The sequence below is a fragment of the Daucus carota genome, chromosome 2 (assembly GCF_001625215.2).
Source record: "Daucus carota subsp. sativus chromosome 2, DH1 v3.0, whole genome shotgun sequence".
NCBI lineage: Eukaryota > Viridiplantae > Streptophyta > Magnoliopsida > Apiales > Apiaceae > Daucus > Daucus carota.
Window position 1 is genome coordinate 40,757,350 of NC_030382.2, and position 26,987 is coordinate 40,784,336.

At 33.9% G+C, this 26,987-nt stretch overlaps 1 protein-coding gene and 2 long non-coding RNA genes across 9 annotated transcripts; 1 reads left to right on the forward strand and 2 right to left on the reverse strand.

The window, feature by feature from the left end:
• The first annotated feature begins 1,075 nt into the window (after positions 1-1,075).
• LOC108208985 (CMP-sialic acid transporter 2) lies at positions 1,076-26,979 on the forward strand. 7 transcript variants are annotated; one of them, XM_017379646.2, is made up of 17 exons: positions 1,076-1,229; positions 1,422-1,467; positions 1,563-1,629; positions 1,729-1,840; positions 1,951-2,030; positions 2,670-2,745; positions 2,826-2,926; positions 3,866-3,937; positions 7,437-7,485; positions 7,577-7,618; positions 7,815-7,936; positions 8,402-8,461; positions 15,813-15,902; positions 23,438-23,486; positions 24,325-24,419; positions 24,507-24,599; positions 26,572-26,979. In XM_017379646.2, the coding sequence occupies exons 1-16, from the start codon at positions 1,203-1,205 to the stop codon at positions 24,556-24,558; spliced, it is 1,140 nt and encodes a 379-aa protein (XP_017235135.1). In that variant the 5' UTR covers positions 1,076-1,202; the 3' UTR covers positions 24,559-24,599; positions 26,572-26,979. The 7 variants fall into 7 exon arrangements, 6 of the variants coding, with proteins under 6 accessions (XP_017235135.1, XP_063943604.1, XP_017235134.1 ...); XM_064087534.1 differs by lacking the exon at positions 15,813-15,902; XM_017379645.2 differs by lacking the exon at positions 26,572-26,979 and having other exon boundaries at positions 24,507-24,858.
• LOC135150686 (uncharacterized) lies at positions 9,125-11,509 on the reverse strand. The gene is made up of 2 exons (XR_010288920.1): positions 10,442-11,509; positions 9,125-9,456 (listed from the first exon to the last, which is right to left on the reverse strand). It is a non-coding gene; the product is annotated as an uncharacterized LOC135150686 (long non-coding RNA).
• LOC135150685 (uncharacterized) lies at positions 18,508-21,513 on the reverse strand. Its single transcript, XR_010288919.1, has 3 exons — positions 21,447-21,513; positions 19,825-19,916; positions 18,508-18,839 (listed from the first exon to the last, which is right to left on the reverse strand). It is a non-coding gene; the product is annotated as an uncharacterized LOC135150685 (long non-coding RNA).
• Positions 26,980-26,987: the final 8 nt, after the last annotated feature.

Sequence of the window (26,987 nt, forward strand, 5' to 3'; positions counted from 1 at the left end):
CTTGGACATTATACATCACTTCTTCGTAATAAGTTGGTATTAATTAGTGTACACACATCAATTTTATTGAGATATATGATTTGCAACTCCAAAGATTTGTTAAAAACTATCTTTCGAGAATTTTAATACATCATTTTTTAGCGAATATCTAAAGTTGGTGTTTAGACATCACATATAAAGACGTCGTTCGAGAAAAATCGAGACATCGCTTTTTAGTCGATGTGTAATACAGTTTGTGTAAGTCTTTATAAATATATATATGTTGATTCCACTCCTAGTAAAATATTACAATGGTATTCCTGTACTAGTGGAGTATTGTCATAATAATTAACTGGTTGTGACACGTTATCATGACTATCCTCTTTTTATGAAATATTTTATGAGTGTTTAGGACCTTTTTTATTGAATATTCGTGTTTTGATTAAATGTTGTTGAGGTGCGAGCATCTTCTCCTTTGTGTGAATTGATATTTCTATTCTTGTCAATGCCCGACAATGCAGATGATAGAGAGATATTATTGCGTTAAGTTTGGGTCTCTATTGTTAAAGTTCGGTGCAAAACATATCTTTTAATACTTGAGTGTTGCACTAATCATCGATGTGAGTCAGAAATATCTACGTTTAAAATAATACGAGCAAAATATCACAATGATATTTCTCTACTAGTGGTATATTCACCTTAACATTTAACTGATTATAACGTATCATCTTGATACAAAGTATCTTGTCGATGTTGAAGACATTCCTTATTGAATATTCATATCGTGATCAAATATTGTTGAAAATCAGGATAATTCAGCTATATATTCACCTAATGACTTAATAAATCAGAAACAACCTATAGTACTGATTGTTTAAATAACTTATAAGTCTGAATATAAGAAGTAGAAGATGTTAATTTTTTTAAGTTAATTATTTTTATTTGTAAAATTTAAATTTACAAAAATGTATAAAACTGTTTTAAAAATAATTTATTATCATATTAATAAATTTAATACTCAACAAATTATAAATACAAAAGATTATCTAAATATATAAATTAAAAATTACTTTCATTCACAAAAATTAAACTAAACGGTCCCTTAATCCATTAAAATCCGGTTCACTACCCCACTTCCTCTCACGAGAATGGAAAATCAAGTCGAATTTTGATATCCAACTCAGAACATAACCAAGCTTGAATTCACCAGTGAAACACCACCAATGGAGTACAGAAGAATCAAAGACCAGGTTCACATCTCTCTTTCTCCATTCTCACCTATACACACACATTACACACATACGCATCGATCCAATACTTCCGATGATCTCATTTGTCCTAGATGTGCCATAATTTCATTAATATTACTCAATTTTCACACACAAGCACACTCATATGCGTTTATTTTGTATATATAAACTCAATTTGTGATTGAAATGAAGGATAAAAGTGAAGCTGCAGTTATCGATGACCTAGAGAGTAGGCCTGGTATGTGCGCGTGTGATTTAAGCTTGATCTGTTTGATTTAGGTTTTATTGGAGTTTAATTAGCTATTTATCGAAGATTTGTTTGTCGATTTACAGCAGTTATTGCCAGTGTTTTGCCAAAATCGGAGGGGAAAATCGGCGATAAATCGAAGTGGAAGCTTAAGTAAGTAATACGGACTAATCATATGTATAAACACACAAATTTTGATAGATTTGTTTTTTTCACACAAATGTAAACCTGCATATTTGCTTTGTTTTATAGAACGGTTGTTACACTAGCACTCACGTTTCTCACAAGTTCACAAGCTATACTCATTGTCTGGTCGAAGAGAGCTGGGAAGTATGATTATAGCGTCACAACTGCGAATTTTTTGGTGAGCAAATCGTTTGAGTTTACTAGATCTATTTTTTGAACTTGTTTAATTAACAATGTGTTAAATTATAAGGCACAAGATTGACATTGATGTCGTTGATCTGGTATCAGGTTGAAGCGTTGAAGTGCGCTTTATCACTCGCAGCATTGACAAGACTCTGGAGAACCGATGGTGTTACCGAAGATAACAGGTTCTTTTCCGATTCTGTGAATTTTATATATTAGGCAAATGGATAACTAGGTATCTCAATATTTTGTCATAGCTTGATGCTTAAAGTAGAGGAAGTTTTATTAATATAATAGGTAGAGTAGCTTTTTAGTCAAATTTTGTTACACTGTCTTATGTTAGTCAAGTTATGCCCTCGGCGATCAACTAGCTAGTAGTCTGCAAGTCGACAGTTGATCCTCTTTTCAATAAAGTAATAGAGTAGGTAAAGAAAATATTTCAGTAGGTAATGTTTTAGCAGCAGGACGAGTCCTCATGGCCCATTAATCACAGTATACTACCTGCAGAACATTATCTGTCCTTGGCCGGACTAGTTTAGATGTAAATATTCTGTCAAACTATCTAATTTCTTAACATATTTCCTTTATCATTAGTGGTTCCAGTCTCGGAATTGGCACTGACATAATTAAAATCTACCACATGACTATAGTTTTAGGGTGCAGATCCGTGCACAAGTTTTGCTTGATGGATTAAATTGCCTTCTAATTTTGTAAATGAGCTCATGTTTATGTTTGTCCGGAATCCAATAGAACTTAAAAAAAAATCTGTACTGGTTGTGCTTTTGTTCTGATTCTTGTATCTGTCACATTATAAACATTCTTAGGCTGAGTACAACATTTGATGAAGTTAGCGTATACCCAATTCCTGCGGCACTTTACCTTGTGAAAAATCTCTTACAGGTTGGTTTTTATTTTCTGTTTATAGTAGACATACTAGGAGCTTTGACCATCGTATCTCTTATATATCGTATATTTGGCAGTATTATATCTTTGCGTATGTGGATGCTCCAGGCTATCAAATACTAAAGAATCTGAATATAATCAGCACTGGCGTATTGTATCGGATTATCCTTAAGAGGAAGTAAGTTCTCCACTTTATGTGCCTTTACTCCACTGTTCAGTAAGTTGTCATTAGTTGTTCCCAGTAGCAGAGACGGCCATCAACATCTAGCCACCTATTTAAATCCCAGATTACTCGAGCAATATCTAGGAGCAACATATTATCTTCATTTATATGTAAAGAACGTGACCTTATACTTTTCAAGCCTACCATCATGTTGAATTATTTGTATTAAGATACTACAAGCAAATTCATGCTTATTAAGTCGACAAGTCGAGCCTCGGCGCCCGGACACCTTGGAATCGACTGGTCGACAAGTCGCCCGACTAGTCGAAATAAGTCGACAAGTCGTGATATACATAAATAAATAAAGCTTGAAGCAATAAATAAAACCTCATGGATTTTAATACATATCAATTATAAGTGGTTTGTCCAATGCTGTAATATTTGTGTGTGTGTGTGTGGGTGGGTGGGTGGGTGGGGGGGGGGGGGGGGGGGCTTTCCACCCTTTTAAATGTTGGTTGTAAAGTAACTAGTGCACATGTTATTTGGAAACAACGGCAACAGGCTAAGAATGTAAGATGGTAAATTCATCATCCGGTGCACGATGAGGATACATATGTTCTTAGATTATGATAATTAAGTATAAATTGGACATCCAATAGTGTGATAGATTTTAAAGTTGACGAAATAATAACATATATAATCACATCGGATGACTAGAATCTTGCTTACAGTTAGAAGCTTCATATATATAAGTTATTAGAGTTTTAATGAGGTTGGTGGTCAGTCACCAGACTTCCATTGCCTACTTTGTGCAACTACCTACTTACTATAACCTGACTGCACCCTTCAACCATCCCAACCATAACTTATTTTAGTCTTCATAGCTATTTGATATGCTTAGACGAGTAAGAAATTGATAGACTTTATGTGATCGATGTGTCCTGATTTTTTCAGGTTGAGCGAGATTCAGTGGGCTGCTTTTATATTATTATGTGCAGGCTGCACCACGGCACAACTTAATCCCTCGTAAGAATGATGACATTTCATCTGCATTGGCATGCTTGCAGTGTTTTACAATTAGTCACATGCATATCGTTCATGGCTGGCTGTGCATTGAAACTGTCATGTTGCTCCATTGTAGTCAATACTAGCTTATAACTCATGCGATGCATGGGTGAAATATAATATTTGTTATTTTATTAAATAAGTTTCGAATTTGATTTTATTAAAATACATTTATAATAGATTAATTTGCGTATGTTAATTAAAATATATTTTAAATAATTAATAAACGTATTTGGTCAATATATTCTTATTGTTTATGTTAAGTAAGTAATTTTATTGGGCATTTGAATTAGTTTCTAATGCTTAAGTGTTGGGCCGCGCAAGACTAGTTAACTCCGCATAGTATGATATTGTCCGCTTCGGGCTTAGCCCGCACGGCTTTGGTTTTGGGCACCTCCCAAAAGGCCTCATACTAATGGAGTTGTTCGGCTGCTTATATTCAAGACAAATCTTCTTTATCTTCCGATGTGGGACTTGGGTTGACACCCACTCAACAATAAGCTCGTCCAAAACTTTATAAATAAATAGGCCTGAGAGATATGTTTTAATGAGGATGTTTAAATGTGTATTAGTTATAATCAAAAAGACCCATCGAAACATATTATAATTTAAATGGGCTCGTAAATTGGTCCCAAATGCCAACCGACCGACTAAAACTTTTAATGATTCTCTTTTAATAGTATAGTATAGATATGTGTAGATTTCCGTGAACCACCACTTTGTGGATGTGTCAAGTATATTTAAATGGTTCTTGGTGTTTAGTCCGTTCTTTCAGTGTTTAATTGTTTTAAAGTAAGTTACGGTTTTCCCACACTTTATAAGAGTAGATCTTCACATACGTCTTTAGACACTACCATTTTTAGGAGCAGTTAGGTGTCCTATTAATGTTATTGTGCTCTCTTCGCTTAATTTAATAGAAGTTACTTATTTTTGTAAGTAAGAAGTTACCTATAACATATAAGTGAAAAGTAACTTTTAGTTTATCAGTTTGGATAAATTTTATTGATAATATATAACGTTCTGCGTATAAAAATTAGGAATATAATAATAAAATCTAAAAAACTATCTTATAAAGTTATAATATACATTTCTATGAAGTCAAATTTTAAAAATCAAAATAAGTTTTTTGAACTTCTCAATTCGAATTTACAAGTCATAAGTTATATTATAAGTTTATTACGCAAACAGTACATATAAGCAGATTCTGACTTATAAATCAGAAGTTAGGAAAAAGAAGCCTTTCCCTGATCAGGCCCAAAGAGAGTTTTGTATCAGTGGGAAGCCTGCTGCTATCTTACCGGAAATAAAATACCACTTCTTACTCTATTTTCTGTTTACCTTATACTTTGCAACATGTTAGATAGCAATAATATTTGCTTTAATAAAATAGTTTGTATGCTTTTGTTAAAATTATTTGGTTGTGTTAGTCTGTACCCATTATTTAATGTGTCGATGGGGCCCAAAGAGTACCTGACATCCGTAATGTTTACCTTTTCCTTAGTTTCTGTAGAAGTTATTATTGCTATCTAAAATTCTGCATTATTGCTGTTGAGTGCCACATAAATGTTCTTCTTTTGACTATTAAAAGATTCCCTCATTTGGTTTAACCACTAAGTGGCTGTTTGGGGTTGTGGTTGCCAACCACAACAGCAGCTTTTTCTCAAAAAGCGGGCACAAAAGTTTTTGGTAAAATCTAAACCAGCTTTTTCTAACCATGCTTTTTATCCAAAAGCTGCTTTTAGAGAAAGCTGGTATATCCTGCTTTTCACAAAAGCTGCTGTTGCGCCCAGCTATTACAGTCCTGACATCGAACCCCCACACGCACAATTATTTTTCTATAAGTATACCCTACCTGTTACCCCTTAACAAAACAATAAAGTATATATAAAACAATTTTTATTATAATTTGGATTATTAGTTGGTGATTTTTTTTGTAAAAAGCTTAAAAGAAAAAACTCAAAATAAATTATTAAAATATATTTGGTTGTTGTTTTAATGGATTTTAAGGTTATACTTTTTGGTTTCATTATATTTATTGTTTAAAAAAATTTAATTATAATATAGTGGTAAAAATTAAATTTTGGTGAGTAATATACATTAAACGGAGAAGAAAATTATATCTTCATATATATAATAAATTTAGGTAGTATATTTTACGTAATATTAAAGAATTATTTATATTTATATTTAAATATAAATATAAATGATGCGTTATTGTTGAAAATATTTTACAAAAATTATATAGTTTTGTAAATAGAATACCATAGTTTTATAAAAAAAACTACAAATTTTATTGGTTATTCCTCTATAATTTTTATTCTAGATATGAATTTTACATCATTATTTACTTCATATCTTACTAAATATTTTTTATTCTAAAAAAGCTCATACCTAAACAAAATAATCTGTTAAATATTAAAGAAAGCATTGGAGTTACTCTTCTACACACATATAAAACATCCTACACACATATAAAACATTTTATTATAATACGTATTATATTGATCAAGAATGACTTGATAAGACTATCATGCATCCTGCAGGTTCAGTTTGTTTTCGAGACAAACTATATGACTCCTCTTGTTACTTGCATCACAATAAATTAATTCTCTTCCCTCCGTTTCTCTCCTTAATTTTTTTTCTTTCCACTGATTTAGATGAATATTATCCGCAATTAAATAGCTCTAGTTTAATGATGTAAAACGTACAAATTATTTTAGCTTAGTACAATAATTACACTACTCAATTTATCAAAGTTTGACTTAATTTCTATCTTAACTAGTTTTTTTTTTATTTTCTAATTTTACACAATTATATATGTTGTTCAGTATTTGTCTATGAAATAATGAAATAAAATATTATTTTATTTATAATTGTAATTCTAAACAGCAGTTTAACAAAAAATTTACCAAACAGTTTGTTTTCAGCTTTTACTCAAACAACACATTTGAAATCAAGTTTACCAAACAGTCTCAGCTTTTACAAACAACACTTTTTTAAAGAGCACTTTTACTCACAGCAACAACAATTTTCAACCGCAATCCCAAACAGACCCTCAGACTATACCAATACTAAGAACAAGGCCATGAAGGCTAGCCGAATATATATATATATATATATATATATATATATATATATTACACACACACACAATTCACATAAGATCAGGGTAGTTAAATTCTCCTAAAATAATGGTAGTGTTTATGTAGTGTCTAACAATTCACAAAATACTCCTTTTTAAATTTCTTTTGAGGAATTAATAGTTCCTTCAATAGGATTTGTCTTTACTGTGTGGAATTTATTTCAGGGCTGAACTATGTCAAACAAAATGTACACTCTACCACCAGAATACACATAACATATAGTTCTGCTGACCATTTCAATTTCTGAACCTCTATTTATTTTTGTTTTAAGTTAACAATTGTATGGCTAATTTGATAGAATGATTTGTTTTTGGCAGCTCTGATCATGTTCTTCAAACTCCATTCCAGGGTTGGATAATGGCCATTGTGAGTTTTTGGCATATAATGGTTTAATTTCTCAAGCCTGATATAATTCTTTTGTCTTCTTAACATGATTTGTTAATAATTGCTTTTGAAGGTCATGGCACTTTTAAGTGGTTTTGCCGGCGTTTACACAGAGGTAAATGTTGTAGCTTTTAAATTGTCAATTTGACTAGAGTACTATTATTATTTACAATAAAACATCTTGGTAGCTTTTTAATTGGAATTTAAATAGCATGACATATTCTCTTTGAAACTGTCCGACTCAGACAACTATGCTAGATATTCACTATTATAGTGCACGTCAACACAGTTCTAATGATTGTGTGCTGCAGGCTATAATTAAGAAGCGACCTTCCAGGAACATAAATGTACAGAACTTCTGGTTATATGTGTTTGGGATGGCCTTCAATGCTGTAGCAATACTCGTCCAAGATTTTGATGCCGTGATGAACAAGTAATATGCAATCTTGTTTTGCCATAATGGTTGATATGTGATTATACCTTTCATTTACACCGTTAACGTTCGAGGATTATAATAATATAGAATCAGGTTTTGAGTTCTGAGATTATGAAGATTGTGTGGATATAGTTTTAAAGAGTATCTGGGATTTATGGCATGGTTTGCATTCCCTTATTTGTCTCACATCACATGTTTATGCTTTTCTTTGTGGAATGTGGCTGGTAAATTTAGGTATTCTTAATGTCTTCGAATCAGGAAAAGAAAGATATAAACACGAACACTTATTAGGAATGTGCACTAACATGCTATATTCTCATGTTTGTTTTTTTTACAAAATCACATACGAGATCCTAGATCTTAGATTATAAGATATCCTATACTGTAACTCAAACTTTCTTCACTTGATTTTTTTTGAAGTTAATATTCCAAATTTATTATTAACCTGCTTCTCTTGTACAGGGGTTTCTTTCACGGTTACTCGCTAATAACAGTTCTAATGATTGTTAACCATGCTTTAAGGTACTTATTTCTCATTATTTTTTGTCCACTAGAAACTTATTTTCCTTGAAAGATAATTTTATTCATTAATTGTTCTAGAGTCAGAGGTTGCACTTTAGCAAAATCTCTTCATCTATTTGGAACTAATTGTTGGTTCAAATTTCATCAAAAGATAGTAATATTAGGCGACTGTTTCAGAATGAGAAAAAGGTAGGTTGAGATGTGTCGAATACCTAAATAGCTATAGCTATATGGATGGACCCTGCTAAGTAATGATAAACCCACTTATAATACTAAAATTCCTATCCAAATCAGTCATTCTTGTTTACTGGCCTGTTAGTTAAAATTATTATGAGTTACATTTGTCTTTCTTGACTGTATAAACACATTGACTGGTAAACCAATGTGAAGGTTATACTTCTCTATTAGAAATGTGAAGGATTATGCTGTCAAGTATCAAGTAAGGGCCAATCTCATAATGCTCTATCAGGGCTCTATTTTCAAGTATCTTGCAGACTTAGAGAGGTGTATTGGATTGGGATTTTAAAACATTTTTTTTCATTCATGAAATCTGGGGGTATTCGATTGGGATTGTTTGAAATCCATTAAAATCTTTGTGACGCCCTCCCAATCCGGGGTCTAGATTGAGGAGTCACAAATCAACTTTAACATGCACAACCTGGATTTAGCAATATAAATACTCAACCCCTTTACACCACAAGGATCTTTAACAGGTGATGGTATGAAACAAGTTACAACTACTAACCAAAATAATAAGTTATAAACTTATTACAAACCCTTAATAAATAGCATCAACCATAATTCCGACTTGGAATTATATAAAACATCTCAAAGGTACTGTTTACAACGGTCCATACTAACATACTTACTCCCCACTGACTATATCCAAAGCGTCCTCTAGCTGAGCTGGTAAAGTAATCTAACGAAATAGAGAGGGGGATGTAGACAGCCTAACGAACTGAGCACCTAGGACTGGCCATCTTCCTCTTGCTTAGCTGTCAGGGTTAGATAAACAACCGAATGAGCTACAAAAGCTCAGCAAGTAACTATAAGGAACAAATAAATTAAACTATTCAACAAAAATAAGATGGAGAGCTTTCGATTATGGACTAAAGTTACAAAGGTCATAATAGAGATTAAAAGTACAAGATCATTACATAAAAACCATTTTTGTAAATGAATAATTCATAAAACATTTCTCTTTTCAAAACTTTCGTAAAATTACCCTTCTCATAACATTTTCCTTCAAATCAATCCTTTCATCAAAACTTTATTTTTCCATCACAAAAACTATCTCATTTTCAAAACCGTCCAACACTTGGACATTTCTTTTCATAAAATATTTTACTTGATTGGAGTGTATAACGCTCTGGATTGCACGGGTGATCAGCCACGTACAATCCCCATACCGGACTTTACAGTCCCTCTGGACGTGAATAGGGTACCCGAAAGGCAACTTATTTGGCCTTTCAAATGCCAGCCCTCACTGGTCTTCATAATGTGCCAGCCCTCACTGGTCTTCATAATCATATAGCTGGACCGGCGTTACTCGGCCACTTACGCCTCCAATCTATAGAATTCCGTGGAAAACCATTAAATTGGAAAACTTTCTTCTTTAAAAATATCTTTCATTTTAAAACCTTATCAACCTTTCAAATCATTATGACACTTGCAATCACTTGCAAGTCTAAAACCATTCTTAGTTTCATTTACAGAAACCGGTTCCATTTACTTGTGGTGGTCAAGTATATGGAAAAGAAATATTCTTCGATCAAAAGATAAATATTTGAGGATAAAAATATACTGGATACAAAAGCATGAACTTCATGAACGAATTTGTATTCAAAAGTGAGACATTACATTCAATAAGAAAGGAAATCAGGCTTTTATAATCCAAAAAGTAGATCAGGGGTGACAGTACTTATTATCATTTATCAATAAGCTGCTTAAGAGAGAGAAAGAGAGAGGAAAGTTACTTGCCTCAACTCGCTTCCCACTTGGCCAAGTAATTCTCTAACTGTCACCTAACAAAGCCTTTCCTTTCCTAAGTTTCACAGTCTCGTCTTTTGAATCTACACGCGTAGAGACACTATTTTAGTATCCTAATAATCAATCGACGTTCACCCTGAACGTCTACTTATATATACCCTTTCGATAATTATAAATATTATTGACTGCCTTTAATCACATAGGCTAGTAAGAGTACACATACACATTGGAACATATATAAAGCATATAAGCATATATCACTTAAGCATGCTACACATAGTAGTCACATACCATAGCCACTAACATACATCTAAAAAAATAAATCTATCTTCGAAAAGATTTTACGCCAAATTACATGTATAACTAGTATTGTTTGTTTGTACATATTTTCTAATAAAAACAAAATCCCCATACAATATTCTCGACTAGTAGTGATGACCATACTTGAGGGATGTGCTGATAAGATTTTGAAAATTAATATTTTTAGAAATTTCGGCAGCATCTCTTCTATTTATCGGACTATCCACCTGTTTGAAAATAATACCAACAACCAACCAATCAAATTTTAAATCAAACAAATTAACAACTACTGACCAATAACCAGTAATACACATTTATACTCTAATAAATCACAACTCAACTCATATATTTGAATTTGTGAAGAAAACTCTCTTTGTGACCTTAAAACAGAATTTTCACAAAGTTGCGCTACCGACATTCAAACATTTTTAATAAATCAGAAATATATGATTTTCACTTGAAATTTTGAGGAGACTTTCCTGAACTCCCCAAGTAGCTACAAAGTTTGTTTTGGCTTAAAAATCAAAGTCAAAGTAATTTAACTATAATTTATAAAATCAAAAATCGGAGCAGTTTTGCTTATTGCACATACCTCACTAAAATAATCATAACTCCCAACTCATTAATCTAAATGCAATGATTCTTTTTGGAGAGTAAACTAGACTCCAATTATCATATAATATGACCAGAAACTACTGCTCATGCATATCATAATTTACCCAGAAAATGACTCCAACAGATGCATCACAACAGCACAACAAAATTTTGCACATATGTCACTTAAATGGCTATATCTTTTAGCTCATATAATGAAACATCGAAATTCTTTTTCGTACTTGATATAGACATCAAGGAACACCTTATCACAGAAATATTAGGCACAAAAGTCGATTCAATTAACCCAAAATTATGCTACAAAAACAGCCCAGCAGCAGTCTACAAATTTATAACGTTCTAAATCATTAATCCGCTACTTACACTCTCAAAGTACCATTCTAAAAGCATACCATCATACTTGTATGCATAATCTTAAACCCAATCATCAAAACAAATCAATATTAATCAAGCCCAACTCATAAATCTGTTTTAAAAATTTACAAAATCCAATATGCATACAAAGTTATCATCTTATCAAGATTTTTCCATGAATCAAATTCAAGAACACAAAAATCGAACTAAACCCGAAGTGGGTTCTAATAAACCAAGCAATACCCACAACTATATAGTTTAGGAAGTGATTCAAGACAAAAATCCGGTCTCAATTCGAGAATCGGACACGAAAAAGGAAGAGGGAGTGAGGAGGGAGAGAGTACCAGAGAGAGAGAGAAGAGCCGAGAGAGATGAAGAGAGTTCGAGAGAACTCGACACTGAATAAGAAAGAACTGGGCTGGTGGTTTAGAGGATATAGCCGGGGACAATTTAGTAATCATACAATTAAAACCAATACCCTTTTACTGCAAAATTCCTGAAAAACGAGCTTGTAAATTATAAAACTTCTATGAAATTGCTCTGAACAACTCGAACTATATTTTTAAAATATAGAATATGAAATTACCTCTCTCCCCATATTTTTAAAATAATTTTTGAGCACATAGATTATTTTATATGAATTTTACAAGATAATGCTCGATAATCAAAATTATGATTATAAAATCATTTTAAAATAGTAAATCACTGAAATAAATTCAACGATCATTCTTAAAATATCTTTAAGAATATTCTAGAGATAATAAAGCAAATTCCATGATTTTATCACATCTCAAATATTTTACAAAAATATGTAAGCTCATATACTCATATTTTCACATGATAAAATATTTAAAATTATCTAAAGCCACATGAATCACATATTCCAACACGTACAAGTCATATAGCACGTAGTCATACATCCCACAATCAAATCTCATACTTTCATTTAATTAATGTATCAAATTATATTTATTTACACTTTTCAACTTCCGTCATTTGCGTAACATCCGATATCCTTTATCGGTCATAAATTCACTTTATCCACTTAACCGTATCAACACATACGGGTCACAAAATCATGTACCCATAGATTTCCCATGAAGTTTATTACTCACTCATTTCTCGTTTAAATCCTCGTAAATAATCACTTTTCGGTTCCTTGACCGTTGACTCAAATTCATAAATCATATACCACCTCATCCAACTGGAATATAATATAATATTTATTTATTTTCTAATTTCACATAAAATGGCACATTTGCACATAATATTCGAAATACAAGTCGCGAAATCCCCGGATATTACATCCTTCCCCCCTTAAAAGGATTCTGTCCCCAGAATCATACCTAAGTAAATAAATGAGGATACTTGTTAAGCATTTCGCTTTCAAGCTCCCAAGTTGCTTCCTCAACTCTAGGATTCCTCCACAAAACCTTTACTAACGGCACTATCTTATTTCTAAGCGCCTTCTCTTTTCGATCTAGAATTTCTACCGGCTGCTCTACATAAGATAGGTCTGGTTGAATCTCTAGGGGCTCATATTCTATCACATGACTTGCATCTGCATTGTACTTTCTAAGCATAGATATGTGAAAGACATTATGAATATGTTGCATCTGCGGTGGTAGAGCCAACTCGTAAGCAACCCTTCCAACTTTCTTTAATATCTCAAAAGGTCCGATATATCTTGGACTTAGCTTCCCTTTCTTTCCAAATCTGGATAGTCCTTTCCATGGTGATACTTTTAGCAATACTTTCTCTCCAGGCTCGAATTCCATATTTCTTCGATTCTGATCAGCATACTTTTTCTGTCTATCTTGTGCAGCAACCAATCTTTTCCGAATCAATTCCACTTTTTCTTTGGTCTGTTGAATCAACTCTGGACTTGAAAGCTTACGCTCACCAACTTCATCCCAATATAAAGGAGATCTACACTTTCTTCCATACAAAGCCTCATATGGCGGCATACCAATACTCGCGTGGTAACTGTTGTTGTAAGAGAATTCCACCAAAGGCAAATGATCGTCCCAGTTTCCTTTAAAATCCAATGCACAAACTCTTAACATATCTTCAATTGTTTGAATAGTTCTTTCGCTTTGCCCGTCCGTCTGTGGATGATAAGCGGTACTCATATTCAGCTTGGTTCCCAAATGCTCCTGAAATTGTCGCCAAAATCTCGAATTGAATCGGGGATCTCTGTCCGACACAATAGACACCGGTACTCCGTGTCGCATAACAATCTCATCCAAATATAACTTAATCAACTTATCTAATGAAAATCTTTCATTGATAGGTAGAAAATGTGCCGATTTGGTTAATCGATCGATAATCACCCAGATGGCGTCATGGTTAGCTCGGGTTCTTGGTAGTCCTACTACAAAATCCATAGCAAGATGTTCCCACTTCCATTCAGGGATATCCAATGGCTGAAGCAGTCCACTTGGTCTTTGATGTTCTGCTTTTACTCTTTGACACGTGTAACATTTGCTTACCCACTCTGCGATCTCTTTCTTCATATTTGGCCACCAAAAGTTTTCCTTTAAATCCCTATACATTTTGGTACTTCCGGGATGGATTGAATATCTTGAATTGTGAGCTTCATGTAAAATTTCATGTTTTAATTCTGTGACATCAGGAATCCAAATACGAGAAGAAAATCTCAATATGCCTTTATCATCCTTTTGACTATTTATCTCTTCGCCGGACAACTTATCTTTCTCTTGAAGCATCACCTGCTCTTGACATCGTCGAATCTTTTCGAACAGCTCAGGTTGAAAGGTCATTGTATACATCACGTTGTCTTGTGACTCCGGTATTCGTACCTCAAGTTCCAACTTTTCAAATTCTTCCACTAACTCTTTCGATGACGTTAACATATTCAGTCTTTCCTTTCGGCTCAAAGCATCTGCCACCACATTTGCTTTTCCAGGATGGTAGTTTATTGTACAATCATAATCCTTAATCAGCTCCAACCACCGTCTTTGTCTCATATTCAATTCCTTCTGAGTAAAGATGTACTTTAAACTCTTATGATCCGTATAGATTTCACACTTTTCTCCGTATAAATAATGTCTCCAAATCTTAAGTGCAAAAACAATTGCTGCTAACTCCAAGTCATGAGTTGGATATTTCTGCTCGTGAGGCTTCAATTGCCGAGAAGCATACGCAATCACTTTTCCATGTTGCATTAAAACGCATCCTAGCCCTCTACGAGAAGCATCACTATAGATCACGAAATCTCCTTTTTCATCTGGTAAAACCAACACTGGTGCTGATACCAACCTCTTCTTTAGTTCTTGAAAACTCTCTTCACACTTGTCTGTCCATACAAACTTCTCGTTCTTTCTGGTCAACTTTGTCAATGGAACCGCAATCTTTGAAAAGTCCTGTACAAATCTCCGATAATATCCAGCTAATCCTAGAAAACTCCTAACTTCTGTGGGTGTCTTTGGCCTTTCCCAATTCATTATTGCTTCGATCTTTTCAGGGTCCACTTTGATGCCTTCACTGCTCACTACATGACCAAGAAACTGAACTTTCTTTAGCCAAAACTCACATTTAGAGAATTTGGCATACAACTTCTCTTTCCTTAATATTCCAAGGACCATCCTCAAATGTTCGGCATGTTCTGCTTCCGTTTTAGAATAAATCAAAATATCGTCAATAAACACGATTACGAACTTGTCCAAATATTTCTTAAAAACTCTGTTCATCAAGTCCATGAACGCAGCAGGTGCATTTGTCAGCCCAAAAGACATCACTAGGAACTCGTAATGTCCATACCTCGTACGAAATGCCGTTTTAGGTATATCTTCCGCTTTGATCTTCAACTGGTGATAACCGGATCTCAAATCAATCTTAGAGAAACATGTCGCTCCCTTTAATTGATCAAACAGATCATCGATACGTGGTAATGGGTATTTATTCTTAATGGTTAACTTATTAAGTTCACGATAGTCGATACATAACCTCATGCTTCCATCCTTTTTCTTGACAAACAAAACTGGCGCTCCCCATGGTGATACGCTTGGTCGAATAAATCCTTTATCTAATAATTCCTGCAACTGCATAGCTAACTCTTTCATTTCTACAGGTGCCATTCGATAAGGAGCTTTCGACACAGGTTCAGTTCCGGGTGCCAAATCAATCGTGAATTCTATCTCTCGGTCTGGTGGCAATCCAGGTAACTCATCAGGGAAAACATCGGGAAACTCATTAACAATTGGAATTTCTTCAATCTTGGGTGGTTCCTTACTAACATCGACTACATGAGCTAGATAGGCTTCACATCCTTGTCTTAATAATCTTTTTGCTTGAATCATTGTTAGAAACTTCTTCTCTTGCTTTCGTCCTCGAAAGACGACTTCCTTATTATCCTTGGACTTTAATCTCACTTTCTTATTCTTGCACTCAATTTGAGCATCATGGTCTGCTAACCAGTCCATTCCTAGAATAATATCAAATTCTCCTAACTTGAAAGGTATCAAGTTCGCAAAGAAATGACAACCTTCTATCTCTATGTCACAACTAGGACATATACTATCAACCGATACTTTATCCTGATTAGCCACTTCTATAACTAAGTTGGGTTCTAACGGTTGAGTAGCACAATTCAATTTATCCACAAAGTTCTTTGATATAAAAGACTTAGTAGCTCCAGAATCAATTAATACTTTTGCATCTAAAGAATTCACAATAAGCATACCTGCAACCACATCTGAGTCCTGAACAGCATCTTTCATCGTCATATTAAAAGTTCTGGCTCTTGGTTGTACTGGAAGTGTCGGTGTTGGTGATCCAGCTATCCTCAGAACATTTGCTTGTTGAACAGGCTCCTTGCAATCTCTTGCCATATGGCCCAACTTGCCACACTTAAAACATGTCACGCCCTTCTTGCCCGAAGTACTAGTACATTCTGAAGAATAATGACCCTTCTTGTTACATTTGAAGCATGTGATGTTAGGCTTGTTACAGATTCCAGAATGCTTCCTCCCACAAGTCTTACATTCTGGGGCCGGAGGTCTATTACCTTTCTGTTGCTGATTCTGACCGGAGAAACGGTTACTCTGTCCAACATTTCCGGGCTTGGATCCTTGAAATCCTTTATTGGTTGGGTTGTCAGAACCTTTCCTGAATTTACCTTTAGACTTTCCACTTGATTGCCCTTGACTTTCTTCAGACCTTTCAAATTTTCTTTTCTTACTATCGTTCTCTCTTTTTGACATCTCACTTTCACCTTCCACAATCATAGCCTTCTGAACCACTGCAGCATATGTTTGAAGCTCAAAAACTGCCACTCGACTACGTATCCATGACTTAAGTCCTTGTTGAAACCGTTTTGCCTTTTTGTGTTCCGTATTCACATATTCTGGCACAAACCTTGCCAATTCTGAAAACTTTGCCTCATATTCTGCCACAGTCATACCTTCCTGTTTCAATTCTAAAAACTTAACTTCCAACTGATCTTGTAAGTATTGAGGTAGATACTTTTCCAAAAATAACTCCGTAAACCTTTCCCACGTAATAATACCATATCCTTCTAAGGTCTTGGTGGACTCCCACCAAAAATTTGCCTCGTCTTTCAGGTAGAAACTTGCATATTCCGTTTTCTTATTTTCATTAACCTCCGTTAAAGCAAAAGCTTTTTCCATTTCCTTTATCCAGGACTTCGCTTTAATTGGATCTGTAGTTCCCCTAAATTCAGGTGGGTGGAGGGATTGGAAAGCTTTAAAGCTTCCGACTCGAGGAGCTTGGGGCTGCTGGTTCAAAGCAGCGGTTTGCAGCTGAAGAAGACGGAGAATTTGAGTCATGGTAGGGTCTTCTTGATCCCGACCTTGATTCTGATTACCCTCATCTGGGTTTGTTGGTGTGGTTGACATTTTTCTGATGAATAGACAAGCAACCTACTATTAGGCAACATGCTAACATGGCAATATATCATAAAACAATCTCTTCTTATCCACCTTATATATAATTCCAACATTTTAAACTTTTAGCACATGCAGCTCTATTACCACATAAGTTGCTCGCCATATCATAGAAATCATAGGGTAAGAGTTCAGGGTATTATTCTGAAACATAGGTATTATTTGAAACTGATGTGAAAGGAACAGTATGGTGCAACAATGTTATGAAAAGAAATGCATAGGTAGTTATAACGATAATCAGGGTTCCAAAAACAAGTTTGAAATGAAAGACAACACAATAATGTGGCTACATGATCAAATAAGAGAAAAATTAGGAAATATTCCATAAGTGTCACCAGCTGCAAACCAACTACTACAACCACCAAAATAAATCTAGGATAATATAGTCATCTTGGTGACTCGGCACAAACTCAAGTAACTCCAATCCTACTGGTATAGAGATACAACGACCACCAGTCACATATTCCATCAATTGTCTTGACTAAAATAAACTTGACATGATCACTGGTGATTTAAAACCACCCTTAAATTGATCAACATCCACCTTGCCAACTTATACACCTTATAAACTTGGCCTTTGCATCACAAGTCAATGGCCCTCATCTACAGGTCTTCGATTCTAACTCAGACACGCTATTCTCACCATATAAACCTAACTCGTTAAGACTATATCCGATAATCTCAGCTGAACCCTATATGGGTTGGGAACTCACACTTAACTTATGTGATTTTCCTAAGACTTGTCTATTATAACTTGTTTCAGGGACCAAAACCTGTAGCTCTGATACCAACTGTGACGCCCTCCCAATCCGGGGTCTAGATTGAGGAGTCACAAATCAACTTTAACATGCACAACCTGGATTTAGCAATATAAATACTCAACCCCTTTACACCACAAGGATCTTTAACAGGTGATGGTATGAAACAAGTTACAACTACTAACCAAAATAATAAGTTATAAACTTATTACAAACCCTTAATAAATAGCATCAACCATAATTCCGACTTGGAATTATATAAAACATCTCAAAGGTACTGTTTACAACGGTCCATACTAACATACTTACTCCCCACTGACTATATCCAAAGCGTCCTCTAGCTGAGCTGGTAAAGTAATCTAACGAAATAGAGAGGGGGATGTAGACAGCCTAACGAACTGAGCACCTAGGACTGGCCATCTTCCTCTTGCTTAGCTGTCAGGGTTAGATAAACAACCGAATGAGCTACAAAAGCTCAGCAAGTAACTATAAGGAACAAATAAATTAAACTATTCAACAAAAATAAGATGGAGAGCTTTCGATTATGGACTAAAGTTACAAAGGTCATAATAGAGATTAAAAGTACAAGATCATTACATAAAAACCATTTTTGTAAATGAATAATTCATAAAACATTTCTCTTTTCAAAACTTTCGTAAAATTACCCTTCTCATAACATTTTCCTTCAAATCAATCCTTTCATCAAAACTTTATTTTTCCATCACAAAAACTATCTCATTTTCAAAACCGTCCAACACTTGGACATTTCTTTTCATAAAATATTTTACTTGATTGGAGTGTATAACGCTCTGGATTGCACGGGTGATCAGCCACGTACAATCCCCATACCGGACTTTACAGTCCCTCTGGACGTGAATAGGGTACCCGAAAGGCAACTTATTTGGCCTTTCAAATGCCAGCCCTCACTGGTCTTCATAATGTGCCAGCCCTCACTGGTCTTCATAATCATATAGCTGGACCGGCGTTACTCGGCCACTTACGCCTCCAATCTATAGAATTCCGTGGAAAACCATTAAATTGGAAAACTTTCTTCTTTAAAAATATCTTTCATTTTAAAACCTTATCAACCTTTCAAATCATTATGACACTTGCAATCACTTGCAAGTCTAAAACCATTCTTAGTTTCATTTACAGAAACCGGTTCCATTTACTTGTGGTGGTCAAGTATATGGAAAAGAAATATTCTTCGATCAAAAGATAAATATTTGAGGATAAAAATATACTGGATACAAAAGCATGAACTTCATGAACGAATTTGTATTCAAAAGTGAGACATTACATTCAATAAGAAAGGAAATCAGGCTTTTATAATCCAAAAAGTAGATCAGGGGTGACAGTACTTATTATCATTTATCAATAAGCTGCTTAAGAGAGAGAAAGAGAGAGGAAAGTTACTTGCCTCAACTCGCTTCCCACTTGGCCAAGTAATTCTCTAACTGTCACCTAACAAAGCCTTTCCTTTCCTAAGTTTCACAGTCTCGTCTTTTGAATCTACACGCGTAGAGACACTATTTTAGTATCCTAATAATCAATCGACGTTCACCCTGAACGTCTACTTATATATACCCTTTCGATAATTATAAATATTATTGACTGCCTTTAATCACATAGGCTAGTAAGAGTACACATACACATTGGAACATATATAAAGCATATAAGCATATATCACTTAAGCATGCTACACATAGTAGTCACATACCATAGCCACTAACATACATCTAAAAAAATAAATCTATCTTCGAAAAGATTTTACGCCAAATTACATGTATAACTAGTATTGTTTGTTTGTACATATTTTCTAATAAAAACAAAATCCCCATACAATATTCTCGACTAGTAGTGATGACCATACTTGAGGGATGTGCTGATAAGATTTTGAAAATTAATATTTTTAGAAATTTCGGCAGCATCTCTTCTATTTATCGGACTATCCACCTGTTTGAAAATAATACCAACAACCAACCAATCAAATTTTAAATCAAACAAATTAACAACTACTGACCAATAACCAGTAATACACATTTATACTCTAATAAATCACAACTCAACTCATATATTTGAATTTGTGAAGAAAACTCTCTTTGTGACCTTAAAACAGAATTTTCACAAAGTTGCGCTACCGACATTCAAACATTTTTAATAAATCAGAAATATATGATTTTCACTTGAAATTTTGAGGAGACTTTCCTGAACTCCCCAAGTAGCTACAAAGTTTGTTTTGGCTTAAAAATCAAAGTCAAAGTAATTTAACTATAATTTATAAAATCAAAAATCGGAGCAGTTTTGCTTATTGCACATACCTCACTAAAATAATCATAACTCCCAACTCATTAATCTAAATGCAATGATTCTTTTTGGAGAGTAAACTAGACTCCAATTATCATATAATATGACCAGAAACTACTGCTCATGCATATCATAATTTACCCAGAAAATGACTCCAACAGATGCATCACAACAGCACAACAAAATTTTGCACATATGTCACTTAAATGGCTATATCTTTTAGCTCATATAATGAAACATCGAAATTCTTTTTCGTACTTGATATAGACATCAAGGAACACCTTATCACAGAAATATTAGGCACAAAAGTCGATTCAATTAACCCAAAATTATGCTACAAAAACAGCCCAGCAGCAGTCTACAAATTTATAACGTTCTAAATCATTAATCCGCTACTTACACTCTCAAAGTACCATTCTAAAAGCATACCATCATACTTGTATGCATAATCTTAAACCCAATCATCAAAACAAATCAATATTAATCAAGCCCAACTCATAAATCTGTTTTAAAAATTTACAAAATCCAATATGCATACAAAGTTATCATCTTATCAAGATTTTTCCATGAATCAAATTCAAGAACACAAAAATCGAACTAAACCCGAAGTGGGTTCTAATAAACCAAGCAATACCCACAACTATATAGTTTAGGAAGTGATTCAAGACAAAAATCCGGTCTCAATTCGAGAATCGGACACGAAAAAGGAAGAGGGAGTGAGGAGGGAGAGAGTACCAGAGAGAGAGAGAAGAGCCGAGAGAGATGAAGAGAGTTCGAGAGAACTCGACACTGAATAAGAAAGAACTGGGCTGGTGGTTTAGAGGATAGCCGGGGACAATTTAGTAATCATACAATTAAAACCAATACCCTTTTACTGCAAAATTCCTGAAAAACGAGCTTGTAAATTATAAAACTTCTATGAAATTGCTCTGAACAACTCGAACTATATTTTTAAAATATAGAATATGAAATTACCTCTCTCCCCATATTTTTAAAATAATTTTTGAGCACATAGATTATTTTATATGAATTTTACAAGATAATGCTCGATAATCAAAATTATGATTATAAAATCATTTTAAAATAGTAAATCACTGAAATAAATTCAACGATCATTCTTAAAATATCTTTAAGAATATTCTAGAGATAATAAAGCAAATTCCATGATTTTATCACATCTCAAATATTTTACAAAAATATGTAAGCTCATATACTCATATTTTCACATGATAAAATATTTAAAATTATCTAAAGCCACATGAATCACATATTCCAACACGTACAAGTCATATAGCACGTAGTCATACATCCCACAATCAAATCTCATACTTTCATTTAATTAATGTATCAAATTATATTTATTTACACTTTTCAACTTCCGTCATTTGCGTAACATCCGATATCCTTTATCGGTCATAAATTCACTTTATCCACTTAACCGTATCAACACATACGGGTCACAAAATCATGTACCCATAGATTTCCCATGAAGTTTATTACTCACTCATTTCTCGTTTAAATCCTCGTAAATAATCACTTTTCGGTTCCTTGACCGTTGACTCAAATTCATAAATCATATACCACCTCATCCAACTGGAATATAATATAATATTTATTTATTTTCTAATTTCACATAAAATGGCACATTTGCACATAATATTCGAAATACAAGTCGCGAAATCCCCGGATATTACAATCTTGAGGTATTCAATTGGGATTTTAAATTATGCTACAAAATCTGGTGGTATTCAATTGGGATTTTAAATTATGCTTTAAAATCCGATGGTATTCAATTGGGATTGTTTAAAATCCATTAAAATCTAATGGTATTCAAATGCTGATGGATTTTTTTGGATTTCATGAAATGATGGATTTTGTGGAATTCTTCAGTGTATTTTAAGTTTTTTGAAATCCCACCAAAATCAATGGGATTTTGAAGCATTGTGCTTAAATCCTATCAACTCTGTGACATTTTATTAAGAATCCGCACAAAATCAAAATCACATAGAATCCATTAAAATCCATACACTAAAAACAATCCATTAAAATCTCAATCGAGTACACCCCCGTTAGATAATACTGTGTACGCATTGTATGCTTGTTGGCCTTGGGTCCCTGGGACAGTCGTTTTGGTTTGTGTAACAAAACATAATAATCTTACAAACTGTATTGGAACTTGCATATGATAATGGGACTCCTGAAAATAATCTATTTGGTTTGTTTCTACCTAGGTGTAAGCATACTTTGTTTCACATGCCACAACATCCTGTATGCCTCTATATCCAGTTTGGGTGGACAGGAATTGACCCTATTTTTATTTTTATTGTTATTAATTATACTATTCCTACAGCTGACTAGCTTCATGTGATTATTACTAGTGTAGATGCTTTAGAATATGCCAATCCCTACTTTCACCTTTTATTACTGGTGGTATCAGAGTTATTGCGCACAACAATTTTTACTCGATTTTGAAGAACTCCTTTGTATAGAAAGCAGAGAGAAGTGCTTCCCTCTTAATCGAACATCCAAATTTTATGTGCATCATCTCTTCAGTTTGCCGTCCTCGAACAAATACTTAATTACCAATTTATGAGATTGCAATAACCAGAACTACTGTTTCAGTCTCTTCCGCATGAACTTTCACATTCAAGTAACATGATATCCACATCAACATAATTGACTACAATGTCTTTCTAGTAACTTACCCGTGTTTATGCACTACGCAGTGGCATTGCTGTATCTATGGTGATGAAGTATGCTGACAATATTGTGAAGGTAAAACCCACTTAAAACATAGTTGTGGTCTTCTTTTTTACTCACCGTTTTAAGTGATAATTCATGTCATAGTTCAAATTTTCTGTTATTATTACTAAGAAAAATGATGCCGTATAAATTATAAAACTTTTCATATAAGCACTTCAATGCTATCTGCTTTCAGTTGCAGCAAGCATGGTGTATTATTGCCTATTTTTCGGATCATAAAAATACTAATTACCTGCACAATAGGAACTGAAGAAATAAACACAGTGAAGGAATATATATGTTGATGACTGAGAAATAAAATATAATGTATATATGGTCTGTTCAGGAAGAATCTAACATCTAGCTTGCAGGTTTAAATAGTAGGTTTGTGGCATATTTCTGTTCGACTGTTTCCCTGTGTTCAGAGAAATTTAATTAATTGTTTTATTACTTTAATTATATTTTCCTCCCTGGTTAGCTACGATAGCATCTTCTCTTTACTTGTCTGGCTAGTTATTGGGTCTCGTTTATTATTATGATGTGTTGCTTAAGTTAACAAGCAGAGACTAGAGTTAGTTTTACCGAACATTCCTAAATTTCTAGAGTGCTCATATGCTTCGCTCGGCCAGGAACTTAATTTTACATAAGGTTTAAATCTATAAATATGTCATGGTGTGTCATTGCATGCTAACAAGGATATAGTAGTAATGATGTTGTTCCAACATAGCTAAATGCTAAATACTTATCGATACTCATATGCTTCTCTCAGCTGAGAATTTAAATTTTATAATGCAACAAGATCCATAACATAACATTTGCTTGTTGCTTGGGTATCTCTATTTCATGTTTGATTTATATGTGAACTGTACAGGTGTATTCTACTTCAGTTGCAATGCTGCTAACCGCAGTTGTGTCCGTGTTTTTGTTTAATTTTCATCTCTCCTTGGCTTTCTTCCTCGGATCCACGTGAGTTCCTGGGTTATATTCTTCTCCTTTTCTTTTTTCCAAACCAGATATGAGCATGCTAATCCTTTGTTTTACCTCTGTCTTCAGGGTTGTTTCTGTTTCGGTATACATGCACTCCATAGGAAAGCTACAGAGATGATGAACACTAGCATGATTATACCACTCTCCGGCTCAGTTAAGGTATAGCGTCAAAGCCTACATTTTGAAAAATAGTTCCTTGTAATTTTTTCAATAGTCTTTCTTGAAATGATTCTAGCCATATAGATATGCAGTACCCAATTTCATTTGAAGCATTCAGCGAAACACTCTATATTTACATTCTTTGTAAGCATATATGGTAATTAGGTTTAGAAGGATTGCGTAGTTGGATCCTATAAGATATTTTGTTATCCCAACCAGCTTCAATTGTATATCTTATATATATATATGGTTTTCCGGCTGTGCATAAGTTACCAGTCTTTGTATTAATCATCATATAGGTTTGTAATTCTGAAATTTCTGTATGTTCAATACCTCTACTATATACGTACCAAAGATCCTCTCAGTTTTTTTTCTCTTTTTTGGTTGTGGATATCTCCAGAAAATATCTATAAAGTTTATTACAGTCCATTTGTTTGCTACATATGTGTCAGTGCTTTATCGCAGAAAAAGGAAGAAGAAAGAGATAGTGAATTCAGTTTCTGATTGCTCGAGGGATTTATTTTGTTGTGTGCAGTTGCTTTCTTTTGCAAACAACATAAGATCACATAAACTTATTAGAAGAAAATATAAGAAATTTTGCTATGCATAGAAGGATTGAAAGTACTAAAATTTTACTAACAGGTAAAAAATGCAGCTTGTATCTTGCATCTAAATTAAAATCTGATACCAAGAAGTCGTTTATGTGGATGATCATTTTGCTAAAATGGACGATACTAGGATGTATTACTTGTAGCAAAAATGGTGATATTTACTTCTTAAGCATAATACTTTTGTAAGTAAGGCTCCAGGTCCATAGGTCAGTCCCTTGTTACAATGTGCTATCACCGCTGTCTGTAATAAATAGGACCCATGTTAGTCCACACTAGTTACTATACATCCAAATTTTATAGAATAAGAGCCCTTACGTGTTCACACTATACATCCTAGTGACTGCTTTTAATTAACACCTGGTTTTGTTTGATGCGCTGAAATATTTTGTTTACGACAATCAAGTTCAATACGTAGTTATCTGTGAGGTGTATACTTGCGGATATAGAGCCTGGATGTGGGTATCTATGTTACTATGTAAGAGTTGTTATACAGAGAAGAAACTCCTTTCTTATAAAATTATTTTACTTGTGGAAATGGATAGACCGGAAATCAGTGCTCTCGATTTCTAGTCGTACAGGATCTTCCAAGAGCAACTTGAGCTACTTAAAATGTGGAAGCCCAAAGGATGACTAAGGGTCTATTTGGGAGTGTTGTTAAAAATTGTTGTGTTAGAAAAAGTGTCGGTAAAAAAGTGTTGTCGTAGAGATAAGATAATTTATGGAAATTTATTTTTTTATATTTGCATATTTTGAGTTATGGTATAAAACAAATAATGTTTTTGGTGAGGTTTGATAGTGAAATCAATGACAGCTTCTCACACAAGTTGAAAAGCAGCTTTTTCCACAAATAGCAGCTTTTGAGCTTAAAGTAGTTGTTCGGAAAAACTGTTTTTAGATTTACCAAATAATTTTTCACATGTTCTTAAGCCAAAATCTGATATTTGATGTTATTGTCCGCAACAACAATTTTAAACAGAGTCTAAGCCCTTACTCTCAAAATCCTTTTCCAAACAATGTGCATATATATGGGATTTAGCCGTGAATAGTTCTTGGAGTACAAAAGCAGAAGTGACTTATTAGAATTTAGTTTTTCCTTCAAACGCTTTTGTAGAAGGGGCCAATATGAATATATATGATAAAGTATAGTCGCGGGGTTTGAGTCCAATTAGGCAATTACATCAGAGTTTTCCAGACTTGGATTCATATTCTCTCTTTATTGTGATACAAAAGCAGAAGTGACTTATTTGAATTTATACTCCCTGTTTATTGTGATTGCTGATATCTTGACCTGTCGCAAACGCAAGATTGCATTATTAATCTCGAAGAAGATAACCTAGCACTTGACAAGTTCTTCTAAACAGGATATAGGATCGAGACACCTACAAACTTCCTAGTGAGATCAGTTCATTAGAATATTGAGCAAGGCTCCTCATGCACGAACAAGTCACCAGTTACTCTCCGATGAGCATGAGAATACAGAATAGAAAGTTATCCCAGTACTCTCCAATAAGCATGGAATACAGAATAGGATTTTTAAGGAAGAAGACTCAATTCAAAAGCATTCTCCCTCGTGTGAGAGATTCTCACAAGTGTTTTCATGTGTATGATAAATTTGATTGTGTATTACATTGCAAGTTAGTTGAATAATATTTTGTTCTGTAGGCAGGATACAATGTATTTTACTTTTTCCTATATGATATTTATACACATTATTCTACTTGTGGAATTATTATTTTAACATTATATATTGGTAAAGATGATTTCACATCCGTGCCTT